General features: G+C 40.3%; 1 protein-coding gene across 1 annotated transcript in view; it reads right to left on the bottom strand.

The window, feature by feature from the left end:
• The window catches only part of PREX2 (phosphatidylinositol-3,4,5-trisphosphate dependent Rac exchange factor 2), a 267,626-nt gene that overhangs the window by 188,877 nt on the left and 61,566 nt on the right, over positions 1-17,183 (bottom strand). The window contains exons 2-4 of the mRNA XM_063079604.1: positions 7,009-7,080; positions 5,573-5,695; positions 3,245-3,349 (exon numbers count right to left, since the gene is read on the bottom strand). Of these exons, the coding sequence (XP_062935674.1) occupies positions 3,245-3,349; positions 5,573-5,695; positions 7,009-7,080 (300 nt within the window). The remainder of the gene's footprint in view (positions 1-3,244; positions 3,350-5,572; positions 5,696-7,008; positions 7,081-17,183) is intronic.

Here is a 17,183-nt window from a genome sequence, read left to right as displayed (position 1 = left end):
AAGGTAAACCCCAAGGCAACAGTGCTGGGAACAGAATGCACTAGATAAGACAAGAGAGTTTATAAAGAACCCTAAAATGCCGGCAGGGCTGCTTCTGGCTGTGGCAGAAGAAAAGATTAGTAAATCCTCTTCCTAAAAAACAACCACGATCCTGGGCAAAATTGTCAAATACGACAATTTGGGGGCTCCAGAAATCAACTCACGTCAAACAACAAATTGAGAAATATTTACGAAAAACAGCTGAACTTTAGGCAAAAACAGCAGGAGTCTATGGCATTCTTGCCTAGACTTCTCCTATCCCCCTGTTCCCCCTCACCTGCCCCCCAGTTCATCTTTCATGGTGCCACTGTCATGGTAGCAGAAAACCTGCAGCCAGAAAGGACTACATACATAGTGCAAAAATCCCAGGCCCAGTGACATTATCAATAAAATTTGCACACTCCATAAGAAAAGCAGGGAATTCCTACAATTCTAGCCTGATATTATAGTCCTACTTAAGATAAGTGTCAGACTGCTAGATTAGCCAGAATTTTAACTGGGATAACCTGGAGAGATATAGAAAGCTTAGAGAAACTCTGCATTTATTTCTGGCTCACTGAGAAGCTATGTGCACAGGCAGAAAAGACCTAAAAGGGCCTTATGGGAAGAAAAATCCAGATCTGACTTGAAAATTACCTGACCTTTGAATGTGTCCCCACCTACACTCACACAGATTCACGAACAAGACAGATAATGATGTTTGAGTACCTCTGACAAATCACTGACTGACCACTAAGCTAAGCAGTCAGAGGAGCAATCCCTAGAAAGCTAGGCTAGATTATAAAAATAAAAACCTGAGCAGGGATACTATCTGCTGCACATACAAGACAGACAGGTTCTCAGATTAAGTCCAGGCAAGTTACTAAAAACAAAACAGAACAAAAAAACAAAATCAACAACAATAACCAACCTCAGGGAGAAAATACCAGAATCCAGAGTTGCTACATACATTATTTAAAATGTCCAGTTTTCAATAAAAAATGAGATATGCAAAGGAACAGGAAAATGTGACTCATAGGCAGTCAATAGAAACTGTCTGATTGTACCCAAATGTTGGATTTAGCAAACAAAGACTTCAAAATAGCTACTATAAATACATTCAAAGAATTTTTTAAATCCTTTTGAAGACTTAAAGGACAATATGCTAATAGTGAGTAAAAAATAGAAAATCTCAACAGAAAAATAGAAACCATAAGGTCAAATTGAATAGACATGAGATGAAATAAATAATTCACAGATTCGAGGTAGGCTAGACAGCAGATTTGAGATGGTATAAAAAATAGTCAGTTGAACTGAAGATTAATCAGTAGACTTCATCCAATCTGAAGAACAGGGAAGAAACAAAGACTGTAAAAAATGAGAAGAGCATCAGGAACCAGGAGGAAGCATTAAGCTCACCAACACATGTATAATGGGAGTCACTACAGAAGAGAACAAAAGGGTCAGATACTTGTAAATTCTTTTTTAAATAATGACTAAAAACTCCCCCCCCCAATTTTTTTTTTTTTTTTTTTTTTTTTTGTCTTTTTCGTGACCGGCACTCAGCCAGTGAGTGCACCAGCCATTCCTATATAGGATCCGAACCCGCGGCGGGAGCGTCGCTGCGCTCCCAGCACCGCACTCTCCCGAGTGCGCCACGGGCTCGGCCCAAAACTTCCCAAATTTGATGAAAAACATTTAACTATAAATACAAAAAAGCTCAAGTACAAGTAAGAAAAGCACAATCGTATCCACATGTAAACACATCATAGTTGAACTATTGGAAGACAAAGAGAAAATCTTGAAAGCAGCAAGAGAAGAATAACTCATCATGTGAAGTGTAACAACAATGCAGTTAAAGATGCCTTCCCATAAGAAACAGTGGAAACCATGAAGCAGTGAAATGACATATTCAAAGTGCCAAAAGGAAAAAAAAATCTATTAATCAAGAGTTCTATATCCAACAAAACTATCCTTCAACAATGAAGGCAAAATAAAGACATTCCCAGATAACAAAGACTAAAAGAAGTCATTGCCAATAGAAGTGACTTACAAGAAATACTAAGAGAAGTTGTTCAAGCTGAAAGGCTATGACATCAGAGTCAAATGCACAGGAAGAAATAAGAGCACAGAAATGGTAAATAAAAGACTGTAGAAAAATATAGAAAGCAATAATTATAACAATGTGCTGTGGGGTTCTTAACATATATAAGGTAATAAACAAGATATGGCAATAATAGTGCAATAACAGAACATTTTCCATTTCCACTCAGGAAATACTATAGCAAAATATTCCCCATATTTTACTGGAATTAAATGAGTATTAATCTCAAATAGACTTAATAAGTTAAAATGCATATTGTAGTTCCTACAGCAAATATAATTTTTAAAAACTAAAAAAAAAAAGTTTAAAAAAGTCAACAGAAGAATTAAAATGGTGAACTAAAAATATGTGCTTACACAAAAACAGACAATAAAGGAGGAGGAGGCATAATGATGTATGATGTATTTCTGTGAAATCTCCAGAAGAGGCAAATCTATAGGGATAGAAAGTAAATTGGTGGTTGCCGGGAGCTAATGTTGGGAATAGAGATGGGATGTCAACAGACATGAGGGACTTATGGGGATGATGGAAATGTTCTAAAACTGGTTTGGGGGACAGCTGCATAACTTCACAATTAGCTAAATATCACTGAATTGTACACTAACCATGTGGTGGTCACCAGCCATTAGATTGTCCAAGTAAATGCCAAAATATGAATTTACTTGTGCTAACCTAAACAAATTAAACATACATTCTTGCTGTTTTTATGAAAACTGAGTAAGGAATGTACGTGGGAGAAAGGTCGATCTTTACGTTAGTTTTCTACCATATCCAAGACTTGCTTCCGTCCTGTGAACTGCCCCACTTACAGCTCTCTCAGCAGAAGTAAATGAAACCCTAGGGATTTGGGGACCTAAAGCAATGATGAACTCTGGTGTGAGTTCTTCTCACACGGGGAAGCTTTAGGGTCTCACAAACAATGAGTAGTCAACCAGGACAGGCATTAGCAGTGTTTCCCCACAAGCAAGCATACCCAACTCTCATTCCTTAACACGTATCAAAGAGCTCTAGCTCCCGAGCCTGGGTATGCTAAGAGTTGTCCCACAAACAGTGTTTTACACCACGCTGATGCCATGCCTTAGTTCTTTATCAGCATATGATTACACATAAATTCACACTTACCAAAAGAAACGTCCGGATTGTTCTTATTTTGTTTAGTTCAAGAAGCAATTTTTGTGCCTTCTCATGATTACTACAATATTCATCATAGATACGAAACTTGTCTTTCTGTGAATTCAAGTAAGAATAAATTAGAGTCATTTTATTGACTATGGTGAAATTTTAACCTATGTGATGTTCATAAACAAACTTTACTCAGTTTACTATGTTTTAAGAACTATAGTGCGTGTATATATATTTTTTAATTTATTTATTTTGCCTGATCCATGAAGAACAGCCAGGAAAAGGAGATAGATATATATTAATTATATTCCAACATGATGAATGCAATAATACATAAATGAACCAAGTGGTAGCAAAGCACAAGAAAGAGAGTACTTAGTTTTGTCATGAAGATTCAAATACATCTTTTAAAAAGATGTTATTTCTGAGCAAGGTCTAGTGAGCTGAATCCATGATTCCCAGGCAGGGAGAGGGAAGAAAGTCATTTTAGGTAGAGGAAAAACTATGTGCCAGATCACATAAGAATAGAGAAACAGCCCTGCAGCTCATGTATACCAATCCGGACAGTTGTGCTTAAGAGGGACACTGACGGTCTGGAAAATATCCAGCAAAAAGTGACTAAGATAATGACAGACCCTGAAGACACTACATCTGAGAGGTCATTTCAGACAGAGATATTTGTTAGTAAAGTCAGGAAATAGTAGCTACTTTTAAATAGCAGTCTTATTGTAAAAAATTGACAATTCTATGAAACTCCAAAATATAAAACTAGGACCAATAGGTGGAAATTGCAAGGGCAATGATAGGCAGATTCAGGATCAATATAGAGACTTTCTAAAAATCAGAGCTGTCACTAAAAGTAATCAAGTAGAAACAAAATAAACAGTCTTCATAGATGGATAGAGGGGATTCTTTAAAAGAAGGAGGAATTTTACCATCATGGTCTCTAAGCTCCCCTTTATCTGTAATATTTTCCCAAAGAGGCTATGATTAATACTATCAAAGCAGTAGCAATAAGAAAGACATGAAAATTTTATTGGTCAAATAATGAAACGGAAGTAAGTTCTCTGAAATTGCAAAGGCATGCATTTAGAAACATTAAGTGCTATTCTATATAGTCAGCAGAGGATGTACTGAATTACTTATTTCAAGAGGTGGTATGAGCCGGAAGAAAAATAAAACTTCAGAAATAGTTTAGCTAAATTCAAGGATGACAGATTCATAATGTGTTACTAAGGAAATGGATGCCAGGGTGCAAGATTCCCATGTGCAGCCTTGGACTGAGATAGCAACTACTCCAGCTGGCAGAAGACTCCAATTCTTTCTTGAAAGGGAGTAACCTTGTGCAAGTGGACATAAGCAGCCACGCCCAAGAAACGCACAGCTCCATCTTCCTACACCAAGGTGTCTCTCCCTTTGATATAATTATCTTTATGAAATATTTTCTGATTACAAAAAAAGCATATACAGAGCCTGCTCACTACATATAGAAGGACAGATATAGAAACTACATGAAATTTTATTTCTATGACAAAATACATACACATCTTAAATAAAACATTCACTGTGCATCATTTTGATAAATGCATGGATTTGAATTGGTATTCTGAAAATTAGCATCAATGGAATGGTATAAATAGCAGTACTATTTTTTTTTATTATTATGAATGACCTTTAGTTCTGAAAATAATTTTCACCACACAGGTGGCTTCTTACTGTGCAAATCGATTGCATAAATAATTTCAGCTATGTTGTATAAAGAGATGCAAATGATCGTACAGGCACAGGACGTGTAATTTGAAACAACTGAGTACTGGCTTATTATTCCCTCCGCACCACTCAGGACAACCTTCTGAGAAACCATCCTTGAGGAAAATCCAGTTGCAGGCATACTGGGTTTGTTCACCTCCAGGTTTGTCACAAGTCGATTAACAAGGGAACATTCTGACTAATAAAAGGCTCATCACTCCATAATTGGAGTGAAAATTTTCTGCCTTAAAAGAAAAATGCTCTATGTTTGAGAGAAACATAAAAATCCATTCATTATGAACAGTCTGAATATTCATTAGAATTCAAAGCTACAGAGGATATGAAGAACTAACTTGGGAAAAGAAAAGGCTGTTTATTCTTCGCTGAGTAAAACAGATGGTGGGAGACACTCTCCCCTTTTCTGGCCATAAGTAAAAACTTCATTGGCCTTAAAAGACTCCAAACTTTTGTTGTCAGATTTTACTTCCCATGCTGAATTTATACATATTACTATGCCAAAAACTAAACTTTACAATCTAGGGGGAAAGAACTTTTAAAATAAACATGAATTTATCCTACAAAGTGAAGAAAGCAGGTTCCCACTTCGTGTTGAGCATTAGGTTCAGGATGTAAGCATTCTTCCACAACTTTTAAGAATTCTTTATGTACTGCAAGGATATCTTCAATGTTTGAGAACAACACCTGTAAATAAATAAATGTGTGAGTAAGTGCGGTAATGAAGCAAGTAAAAGAAAAAAAAGAAAAGTCTAGAGAGTAGTCTTCTCTCTCCAGGCTGAAAACTTCAGGGAATAGCTACCCCACATCTTCCTCCCACCTAGCTGGCAGAGCCTGGATTTCGTCTGGACTTCACCTCCACTCCCACACAGCCCAGGGAACCAGGAGCCTACATGTGGCTCTCAGGGCAAAGACTGAGCAGTTGAATTCAAGCATGGCAGTCCCGCCCAGCTCTCAAGGATGGGCCGAGGGTAACACATGGGCAGATTTGCTGGCAGGCTTTTCGGGGAAGGGTGTCTTTGCTCCTAAGCAGGGCACCCTGGAATGTACAGTCTTTTTCTCCCTCTGGAAGTTGGTTGCATGGAAGTGACAGCTGGCACATCTACAGAATCATTTTGCAGCCATAGGAGGAGCAAGCTCAGTGGCAAAGCTGATAATCTGGACTAGAGAATGAATATCTGAACCCCTCTAGCAACTTTGTTGGCCTCCCTGAGTCACCAATTCTGAACCTTCTCTTCTGTCTGGAGTCCTTAATATGTGACCAAGTGTCTTCTGGTCAATTTGAATAATAGGTCTCTTTTGTTTGCAACCCAGCAGGCTAACTAAAATATTCCCATGGTATGATAATTTGAAAGTTAGGTATTTAACTTATGGTGAAATAGAGTCCAAAGAAAACTAAAATATCCTTAGAATTTTTTATTTTCAGTAAAATAAAACAGTAAGTAGGCATCATAAATATCAATGATGATTTACACAGCTTAAATGAATAATGGCTCATTAACCATCCTTTATTTTTTTTTCAAAACTCTACAATTTTCCCTCCCTACAGTTTAAATGTTTGTACATTTGTTTCTGATTTGAAGACATTATGTGGGTTTTCTTCTCCACACCAGTAGACCACCCAGATCTTTTGTTCTTTAGTGATCACAGAAATTAGAAGTCACTTGTGCCCACATGTAGCCTTCCTGAGCCACCTCTAGCAATCGTCTTACACCCAGCCCCACTCCCTTCCTCTCCTAGACACTAAGGTTCTGAGTCTCGGGTTTATTTTTCTTCCTCTTTTCAAATTTTCCCAAGACCTTGCTCTGTGACATCTATGTCATCCTCTTAAGCCCCATTTCTTTCCTCAAACCCTAATTCTCCATTTTCAACTTATTACAAGCACAAGTGACTGGCACAGGAAGGAGTTAAGTTGAAGGGGCCTAAAGCAACATCCCACAGATACAATTTCACCTAGGGGCAACTTGTGCTTGGCTCAAGGGCCAGTTGCACCTCCTCACCTTCACTGTTTCCTCTGTTACATTTTTGTCAACTTTTGATGCTGCACACTGGTTCATTCGGTGCAAGAATGCCTGCAGGAAACAAGAAAAGACATTATGAAGGTAACATTAGGTTAATATAATGACTGGGTGTTGATGAGAATTAAATTAATTTTTTTACAAAAAAAAAAAAAAGTTTAAAAATCCAATAGTTGAGATAACAGTTTTGTTGCAAGACATGAAAACGTCTTGTGCATTGTTGCTCCTGCCTGTGAATTACACCTCCTTTATTTACGGTGTTGGAGCAGGGCCAAAAATGATCAAGTCTATATGAATTAAACGTATCCACCAGAATCTCAAAGTTCTAAGGTAAACATTTAGAGTCAGATGTTTCCTAAACTTCTAAGTCTTGCAAAGCACAAAAAGACCAAAATCTAATTTTTAAAACAGATATTCTAATTAAAAAAACAAAAGGGCCAAAAATTCTGAAATGATTCCTTTAGAACTTAGATACGGACAGATACACAGACAGACAGACAGATAGATGATAGATAGTTTTCCCTGCCAATAACTATTTCCAGGAAGGACTCTTCAAAAAGGAATGAAAGAATTCCTTTCTCCTCCTCTGTCCCCCTTCCACTTTTAGAAAGCCAGAATTTAAATTTCTGAGTTTGGGTCAGGGCTCTCCATAGCCCTATGGTAGGCAAAAAAGCTCATAAGCATTTCAAAGATTTTAACTCTTCTTGATAAACATTAAGCTTTGACTGATGGCCATATAAGCTATTAGTCTTGCAAAGAAAAAAGAGTAGAATCATATACCGATATTGAGATCTAAACAAGAATGTTTAGAAGCAAAGGAGAAGGTACTTTCCATCCAGCAGATTTGGTTTATGTCCTCCAAGATGTCATCCATTAACACCTACTGACCAGGTAGCTTCATTCCCTCCCCTGCCTGTCTTAAGGACTTCTCCCTCTACCTGCCAAGCTAAGGTCCGACTGCACAGCCCACCAACTCCTAGGGCATTCAAAAGCTACAGAGACTCTCTGGATACTGCATTGAACAAATGAAAGTTAAGGTAAGAACTGTATTTTGTCATGTTATATTTACAAAGATTTAGGAGATTAACAAAACCCAGGACTGTTCATACTGTTCCAAACTTATCACCCTCAAGACATTGCTATTCTGAGGGCAACTAGACAATATGTCTCAAATTTTTAAGTGGGCATTTCTTTTAACCCAACAATTCTACTTCTAGGTGTTTATCCAAAGAAAATATTCAAACAAGGGGTTTCATTGTACTGATTACAAAAGTGGAAAAATTGGAAACAACCTAAATGCCCATCAAAAAGGAGTCATTAAATATACTGTGGTACATTTGAATTATAGAACATTTTGGCAAAAGTACAATCATAAATGGAATGTGATGAAATATGTATATATTTATATTTATATATACACATATGTATATATACAACAGATGTTTATGAAGTACTGTCTGGTGAAACAATTTACTAAGTGGCATACTTGACATGTACATACATATGTGTAAATACACAAGTGTATATAAGTACATACAACTATCTATATATACATAAATATGCATGTATAACATCAGTGTACATTCATATTGAGAAAAAATAGGCAACATACACCAAAATACAGAGGGTGGTAGGAAGATAATCTTTGAATGCTTTCTTATTTTCAAAATATTGGACTGCGAACATAACTTTTGCAAAAAGACTAACAAAGCTATTTGAAAGAAATCAAACAAAAAGCCACAAAATCTCACTCCTAGCATGAGCTTCAGCACCATCTTTATTCCTGATTCAACCAGTTCATGTTTCAGATTCCATAACTACAAAGCCATATCAGTACAAACAGCCCAATTCTTTAACACCAGCTAAACGAGATAAAATGAATAATAAAGTATTAGATGTCAACTGAATTTTTTTAATCAGAAACATGTGATACAATTTTTTTAAACTATTATTTAGTTAGGTATAACTGTCAACAGAAAAAGAGATTTTGAATTTTCTGACTTTAAGTGTCCATATTAATTAGTATTCTTCTGTTTACCTTTTTATTTCAGTTTGTTCTTCTTGAATATTTGCCACATACTCATACTGAGAATGGTCCTTAGCTCTTTCCATTTAGACTTAAAATAACATAGTGGTTTACTTGCCTAGTTTACGTTTCACATTAACCACATATAGTAAACAGGTAACCTCTCGTGCAAGCAAAACTTAAACTTCACCTCTATGTTTATAAACCTTTTCTTCATAAACTGAACTCAGTCACGTTCTGAAACTGATAAATTAAGCTAGGAAGTAATGAAAATGAATTAAAATATGAGTAAGAAGGGAAAGTACAAACTAATAAGGTAAACCTCATCTTTATCTGACTTTTTATCTTCTTATCCTCCTGGACAATATAGAAGTTTTTGCTTAACTGTATGGTAAAGGAAACAGGGAACTTACTAACATTTCTGACCAAGCATGTTTTTCCCAAGGGCCTCATTCTATACAACAGTGGAGGAGGATTTTAGATGGTTTGTTGAGAGTGCAAAATCATGAAAACTGATATTTTTCATAAAATGTTGATATCTTTCTTAATGAAGATAAAGATAAATACATCTTTTCAGAATCATCCTTTAACAACCAGAATCTACAGAGTCTTCAGAATTTGGTAATTAGAACAGTTAATCCTTCTCCATCAGTCAAGGAAGCAGTAGGACCCTAGTCACAAAAATATGTGAGGAATTTTATACACTGTTCTTGCTCTTCATTCATTCATTCTCTCTGGTCCTGAATTTCATGAATTAGATAACCTTCATCTTGACAGAAATATATTTGAAAATAAGCACTGGAAAACTGCTCTTAATGACCGTGGTTCTAAATTTTTTATTGCCTGTAAGACTTAGAGAGTTTCTTCCAAATGCAGATTCCCCAACCCTATCCCCAGAAGGTCTGATTCAGCAGGCTGGTTTAGGACCCAGAAATCTGCATTTTGAGCAGGTGATTCTGATGTAGCTGGTGCAGAGACCACATTCTGATAAGGTTTATTCTTTAGATTTATTCTTCCAAACACTGAAAAAAACAGACTTGGAAAAACAAATGAATGAGTCTTAATGGAAACAACAGATTCAGTTATTTCACCTTGACTTTCAACTTGACGTCAAACAATGGTTGTAGGGCCGAGCCCGTGGCGCACTTGGTAGAGTGCTGCGCTGGGAGCGCAGCGACTCTCCCGCCGCGGGTTCGGATCCCATATAGGAATGGCCAGTGCGCTCACTGGCTGAGTGCTGGTCACGAAAAAGACCAAAAAAAAAAAAAAAAAACAATGGTTGTACAACACCATTTCACCCAACCCTTGTGGCTTCTGCTACCCCCCCAGGACACCTCCTCCTCCCCCAATGAAAATCAGAATCTGGGCTGCTAAACCAGTCATGATAATACCTGAAGGCGGGGGAGATGCAGATAGGTGAGCAGATAGGATAGGCTGAGTCACTTTCAGAGGAAGTGAGGCTCCCACATGCCCCTCCAACAACCTTTCAGCCCACCATGAGTTTTATTCTCAAAATACATTTCCTCATTCTACAATTTTAATGTACAAAATGATCTCTCTCAACTCATTTTTGTTCTTCCCACTCTTTTCATCAGTCTGGCACACATAACAGATCGCTCTCAAAACTCCCACAGATTTTAACAATTTACACTTTTAATTCTACATACCTGATACCAACCAGAATTTCATAATATCATATAGACATTAAACTTTATTACTCCTGTAATATAAGTTCAGAATCATCTTAGTAGCACCTTGTCACCTTGAAAATTTGGCTATTTAATATGTATAGAGATGAGTAGATTTTATATGTAAAGGTGAAAGGGAAAAATTTTAAAGGAGTTGTACTGTTGCAGGAAAACTTATACTCATTTCATGAAAATAAATGAAAATAATACAGGTAAATGTTTTCTTTTTACTTCTTGAACTCAAAACAGTATTATTATATCACAATTCTTTGGAAGATAGGCATTTTTGCTTTGTTTTCCTGCCTTGAACATCTGGTTGATGGTGGCACAATTTTACTGGAATGGAGAAGACTGAAAGAAATAAATTTGGGGGCTGGAGAATCAGAGTTTGTTGTGGCCCTGTTGAGCTTGAGATGCCTACTGGACACCAATGTGGAGACCTCCAGTAGGGGATCAGCTGTACCAACCTGAGGTTCTGAGAGGAGATCGGGGCTAAAACTGAAGAGTTGAGTGTCACTGGCACAAAGATGTAACTCAGAAAAGTGGAGAGAGAGATTGAAAAGAGATGACCAGCCCCAGTGACTGGAGAAAGTACATAGATGGAGAAGACAAAAGACCCTGGAACAGAACCTTGGTGCACTCCAACATTCAAAGGTCAGACAGAAGAGAAACCACAGAAGCCAGAGACAAGGCTTCTAGTAAGGCAGGAGCAAAACTAAGACAGTGTAGTGTCACAAAAGCCAGGGTTTCAAAGGGAAAAGGGAGGGTTTCAAGAACGAGCAAGTGGTCAACTGCTTTAACAGTGCTGAGAAATCAAGTAAGGTAAGAGATACATGATTTAACAACTGGAAGGTTGGTCACTAGGGAGGCTGACCTGAACAGTCCCAATGGAATGGGTTGAGGGGAGAACGGAGGATGAGGAATGGAGCCAGCAAGGACAGAAAAATGGCAAAGAAGTTTTGCAAGAAAGCAAGCAGACTTAAAAAGCAAGCAGACTTAGGAGGTGACCTTGAATCAAGGAAAGGTTTACATTTTAAGCTAGGAAATACTACAGCTATTTATCCTTGAAGTTTCATATTACATTCTCCTAATATAGTTTCTGTGAACCATTCCTGACCTCTCCAGTCCACTGGATCTCACCCTTCCCTGAACACCTAGTGATTCCCAATCTTTTGACTAGAAGTTCCTCCTTTAACATTAAAAAAAGTAATAACACACTTATTCACATATTATGGTATTAATATCTGTAAATTTAAACATTAATATATACTGGGGGAAAAAAAATCAACAATATTTATGCTATGTGCCAGGCATTGTTTTTGGCCATGGATCTTAAGCTTTTTAGTCTGAGGATTTCTTTTTATTCTTAAAAATGATGGAGCACCCCAAAGAGCTTTTATTTATGTATATAATATTTATCAATGTTTAATATATTAGAAATTAAAACAGAAAAATGTTAATATTGATCAATTCAATAAACTCATTTATTTATAATTTCATTTAGAATTAACAAAAGTAAATCCATTACATGTTAACACAAATAACATATTTCACAAAAAACAGCTATCTTTTCTCAAAAAAATTTCAGTGAGCAGTGCAGTACTGTTTTAAATGTCTGCAATTTTCTTTAATGTTTAGCTTAATAGAAGACAGCTAGATTCTCACATGTGCTTCAGTTTGCCGTAATATGTTGTTTTGGTGTAACTATATGAAAAACGTAAAATCTAACAAAGATATATAGTTGGAAAAGGCAGAAATACATTCCTTGCTATAGCTTATTCAGATAATTGTGGCTATTCTTCTTTAATACAAATAACTTATTCAGATAAACATGGATATCTTTAATGTCAAAGCCTATAAGTGGTAGTTTCTTAAAGGTTAGTTGTAATGTGGACTCTGAAACCATATCAGTGAACTTTTCATACTGCTACATTTCAATCCATTGGTCTACCTTGCATTTTGAAGGGATCTTTTACCCATGTGTGATTTTGTAATAATATTGGTTTCCGGAGAGTTATACATATCTTTGAAATATCGACATATTTCATTACACAGTATCAAAAACCATATCACATGTATTAATATCAACATCCAACTCATTAGAAAAGTCTTTTAAGTATTAGGAAGCTGTCAAGCCCACAGTGATGGACACATTTTCCAAAAGCCTATATTTGCTTGAAAGCTTATATTTTACTATCATCAACAAATACTATCAGTTGTTTTCCTTGAAGTAACAGGCTCTGAAAGACTCCCGCAGTGGGTAGTCAGTCAGTTCAGGGAGACCCTCCCAAGGAACAGCGAGACCACGGCTTCGGATGCAAAAACAAGAGGTTTATTGAACACACAGGTACCCGGGCGACTCAGTCTTTCGAAAGACTGGCGCGCCGAGTAGAGCTCCTGGGTCCTTTTTATAGCAAAAAGCGCGGGTACAGAAGCGAGAAGCAAGTTTAATTGGTCAGTTCAAATAAGCGCGGGTACAGAAGCGAGAAGCAAGTTTAATTGGTTAGTTTAAATCAAGCCAGGGGTGAACTTCGGTCAAGTGGGAGTCCTTGAAACAGCTGAGGGGCACTCTTGAAACTTTAACTGACTTGTCTATTTCTGGGAACTATCCGCCCTTGGCTCCGGGCTGGGGCCCAGGTGCATAACTGCAGATATCTCAGACCTGCCCTCTTGGCTGTACTTTCCCTATACCCTTGTAAAAAGCACTTCCTTCATTCCCCCATTTCTCTTGTGGATCGCTCTAATCTTAGAGCGGAGTTAAAAGTTATTTTCATTATCTATAGTCTGATATTTTTGTCTAAGAACCAGGACTTTAATTGTACTTATTCTATCATTGATGAATTGGACTAACCTGTTGATGACACAGGGCCCCAGAATGAGCAACAGAAGAAGGAGTACTAGGGGCCCGGCGATGGTTGATAGTAGGGTAGTGAACCAAGGGGAGCTATTGAACCAACCTTCAAACCAGTTTTGATCTTTTTGGCGCTCTAACTGTCTTTTATCTAGTCTTTGTTTGAGTTTGGCCATGGTGTCTCGTATCACACCTGAATGGTCTACATAAAAACAGCACTCCTCTCTGAGGGCCGCGCAGAGGCCTCCCTCTCTTAAAAACAGTAAGTCAAGGCCTCGCCTATTTTGGAGTACTACCTCAGATAGAGAAGTCAATGAGTCCTCTAACTTGCTGACTGAATCCTGGAGGGCCCGGAGGTCAGTGTCCATGGCAGTCTGGAGCTCGGTTAGGCCCTGCTGGAGGTCTATAGGTCCTTTAATCAGAGCAGCCGAGCCGGTACCTATACCTGCCACAATTCCCAGTAGGACAGCTAGGGTAAGTGTGAGAGGTTCTCTCTTAAACCTGGGATGAGGGTTGTCATAGGCCTGCAACAAAGTTTCTTCAGGATGGTAATAGATGCGAGGAATCAGCTGAACCTGGACACAGAAATCCTTAGACTGATTAAAAACTGAGAGGGAAACGCAAGGGGTGAGACCGGTGCTGCAAGCCCACCAGCTATGGTTGGAGGGGAGAAGGTACTGATGGTCCCCGGAGGAATTGATGGATAGGGTCTGGTTGCAAAGATGTTGATGGGTAGAAGGTATTGTTCCTATACATAACCCTTGTCCTGTGACCTCTGTGAGAGTAAGCTTTCCCTGGGTCCCCCAACGGCAACTCTCGGCGCTGGTATAATTGGCCTCTCCCAAAAAGGCTATTCCTTCATAGTAGGGGGGGCTTATGGCCAGACAGAGCCAGCAATGCTCTGTGGCGTTCGGGTTGGTGGCATTTAGAGCTAGGAAGGCCCCCTGTACAAGACCAAAGAGCCTGTCACCCGTGGTGGGGGGTAGAGTGCCTGGTGATAGGAGGCTCTGTGTAGCAGTGCTCCTTTGTGCCGCGGGGGGTTGCCTGCTAGTCATTGGGAACAGCTTGTTGCTAGGAGGTCCCTGTTCTGCAAGGACGGGGTCGGGGCCCACTGCCACAGTTGGCATATTGGTGATATCTAGGCGAATGGTGAACAGTACACCTGGATCGTTTCCCGTCAAATAGAACCTTAGTCCCCAGGTTCTTCCTTGTGCCCAATCTCTGGAATTTTTTCCTTTCTCTGTGAATTTTATTTTAAGGGGGTTACACCAGCCGGAGTTGTCACAGCTTTTACTGCTACCGTTACGTTCTACAGTTATGAGGTCCCATGAGGAACTAGGTCCCCAGTAGACTGTCCCCGTGGTTTCACAACCCCATTCTTTGCAATATAGGGATTCCAGCCCTCCGCACCTTCTAGCTTCTGAAAGGGTCCGGCCATCCCGGGGGCACACGTAGAAGGGGGAAGCGGCAAGCCTGTTTCTAGCTCGGGGATAGCTGCACCCTGGGACCCCCCAGGTGATCTGATTATAAGCTTTTGTATAGTCTGAGTCAGGGGGTCTGATCTGGGCCTTGGAGGCCGATACACTGGATCCCGGGATATCCCAGGTTTCAATACCCGCCGCCAGGGCACATACATCAGGTTTAAGATCGGGCCACCAAGTCCAAGGAGGCTGGGCAGCCTGTTTGACCCAGACAACGTCTCCAGTTTGGGACAGTACCTTCCAGGTGAGGGTCACAGGCCGGTGAGGGTTCTTACCCGGTGGACTCATTTTTCCGCCGCCGAATACGCAGCTTAAGAGGATGATCAGTCCTTTCCAGCTCCCAGGTCTCGTTTGGTGCCGGGGGTGGTGCAGGCTTGAGATGGGAAGCATGGACCCAGGCAGCGATGCCATCAATTTTTACTGCGGTCGGGGTGGTCAGCAATACCAGATACGGGCCTTTCCACCGAGGCTCAAGGTTGCTGGGTCGATGGCGTCTGACCAGCACTCGGTCTCCGACCTGGAACGGGTGGGGGACAGCTATGGTACCGGGCTGATATGCCTCTTTGATCTGGTCCCAAATCTGGGTCTTCACAACTTCTAGAGCCTTTAAATGGGTAAATAAGACAGGGAGAAAATTATCATCGGGACCCAGTGTTTCTCCCAACTCAAGTATGGGGGGGGGTCCCCCGTAGAGGATTTCATAGGGAGTTAGACCGTACTGGCCAGGGGTATTCCTGGCTCTGAACAGCGCTAAGGGAAGGAGGGCCACCCAGTCTTTTCCACCGGTCTCTAAGGCCAATTTAGTTAAGGTCTCTTTGATGGTTCTATTCATTCTCTCTACTTGACCTGAGCTCTGGGGCCTATACGCACAATGTAACTTCCAATTTATCCCCAGTTGTGTGGCCAGTCCCTGGCTTTTTTACTGGTAGCAGAGGGGTGTTCCAGGGCGACTGGCAGGGCACTAAGACCCCTAGGTCTAAGAACCTTTGGATGTGGGGTCTGATGCCTTCCCGGGCTTCTTTAGTCATTGGATACTGTCGGACGGCCACCGGTGAGGCACCCGATTTCAGCTCTACTACTACTGGTGGGACGTTATTGGCCAGTCCCATACCTGTCTTTTCTGCCCATACGGTGGGAAAAAGTTGGAGCCAGGATGGGTCGATGGAGGGAGAGGCCGGCTTTTCATACAGCCGGTATTCTTCTTCTAGGTTTAGGACCAGGCACATGGTAGAGTGATCTCCCCATGTTACTTGTGGGCCCTCTGTAGAAAACTGGATTTGAGCTTTTAGTTTGGTCAGGATGTCCCGGCCCAACAGAGGAGTAGGGCACTCAGGTATGACCAAAAAGGAATGGGTCACTTGCTTATGTCCGACCCTTAAAAGTCTCTGTGTGGTCCAGGGGTAGACTTTGCTGCCGGTCGCTCCTACTACGACTGTCCGCCTGGACCCTACCTTCCCCATGGGTTGGGTCAGTACCGAATGTTCAGCCCCGGTATCGACCAGAAACTCGATGGGGGTCCCCTCCACAGTCAGTGTTACCCTAGGTTCGGGGAGGGGGTCCGAACCCCGACTCCCCTAGTCATCTAGGGATAGAACCTTGGCTTCTCTGATATTCTTTTTCCGGGGACATTCTCTTGCCCAGTGACCCTTCTCTTTACAGTACGCGCATTGGTCTTTGTCTAGAGGGGGTCTTCCATCCCTAGGTGTTTTCTTTGCCCGGTTGCTCAGGTTCCCTGTCTGCCTATCTCTAGACCCTCTTTCACCTACCACTGCGGCCAAAATCCTAGTCAAGTTTTTTTTTTTCTTGGCGCCTATCGCGCCGTCTCTCTCTCTCTTCTGTCTCTCTTTTTTCTCTTTCTTGTTTTTCCTCTTCTGTCTCTCTCTTGTGGTACACCTTTTCTGCCTCTCTCACTAAATCTTGTAAGGAAAAGTCTTGGAGCCCCTCTAGTCTTTGTAACTTTTTCTTGATATCTGGGGCTGACTGGCCGATAAAGGCCATGGCAACTGCCGCCTGCTGTCCCTCAGAAGAGGGGTCAAACGGAGTGTATCTCCTATATGCCTCCATTAGGCGTTCCAAGAAAACCGAGGGGGGTTCTACTGGTCCCTGCAAGA

Source organism: Cynocephalus volans, chromosome 15, assembly GCF_027409185.1.
Source record: "Cynocephalus volans isolate mCynVol1 chromosome 15, mCynVol1.pri, whole genome shotgun sequence".
In the NCBI taxonomy this organism is placed as follows: Eukaryota; Metazoa; Chordata; class Mammalia; order Dermoptera; family Cynocephalidae; genus Cynocephalus; species Cynocephalus volans.
The sequence above is the reverse complement of the archived record's forward strand: the minus strand, read 5'-3'. Positions and strand labels throughout refer to the sequence as shown.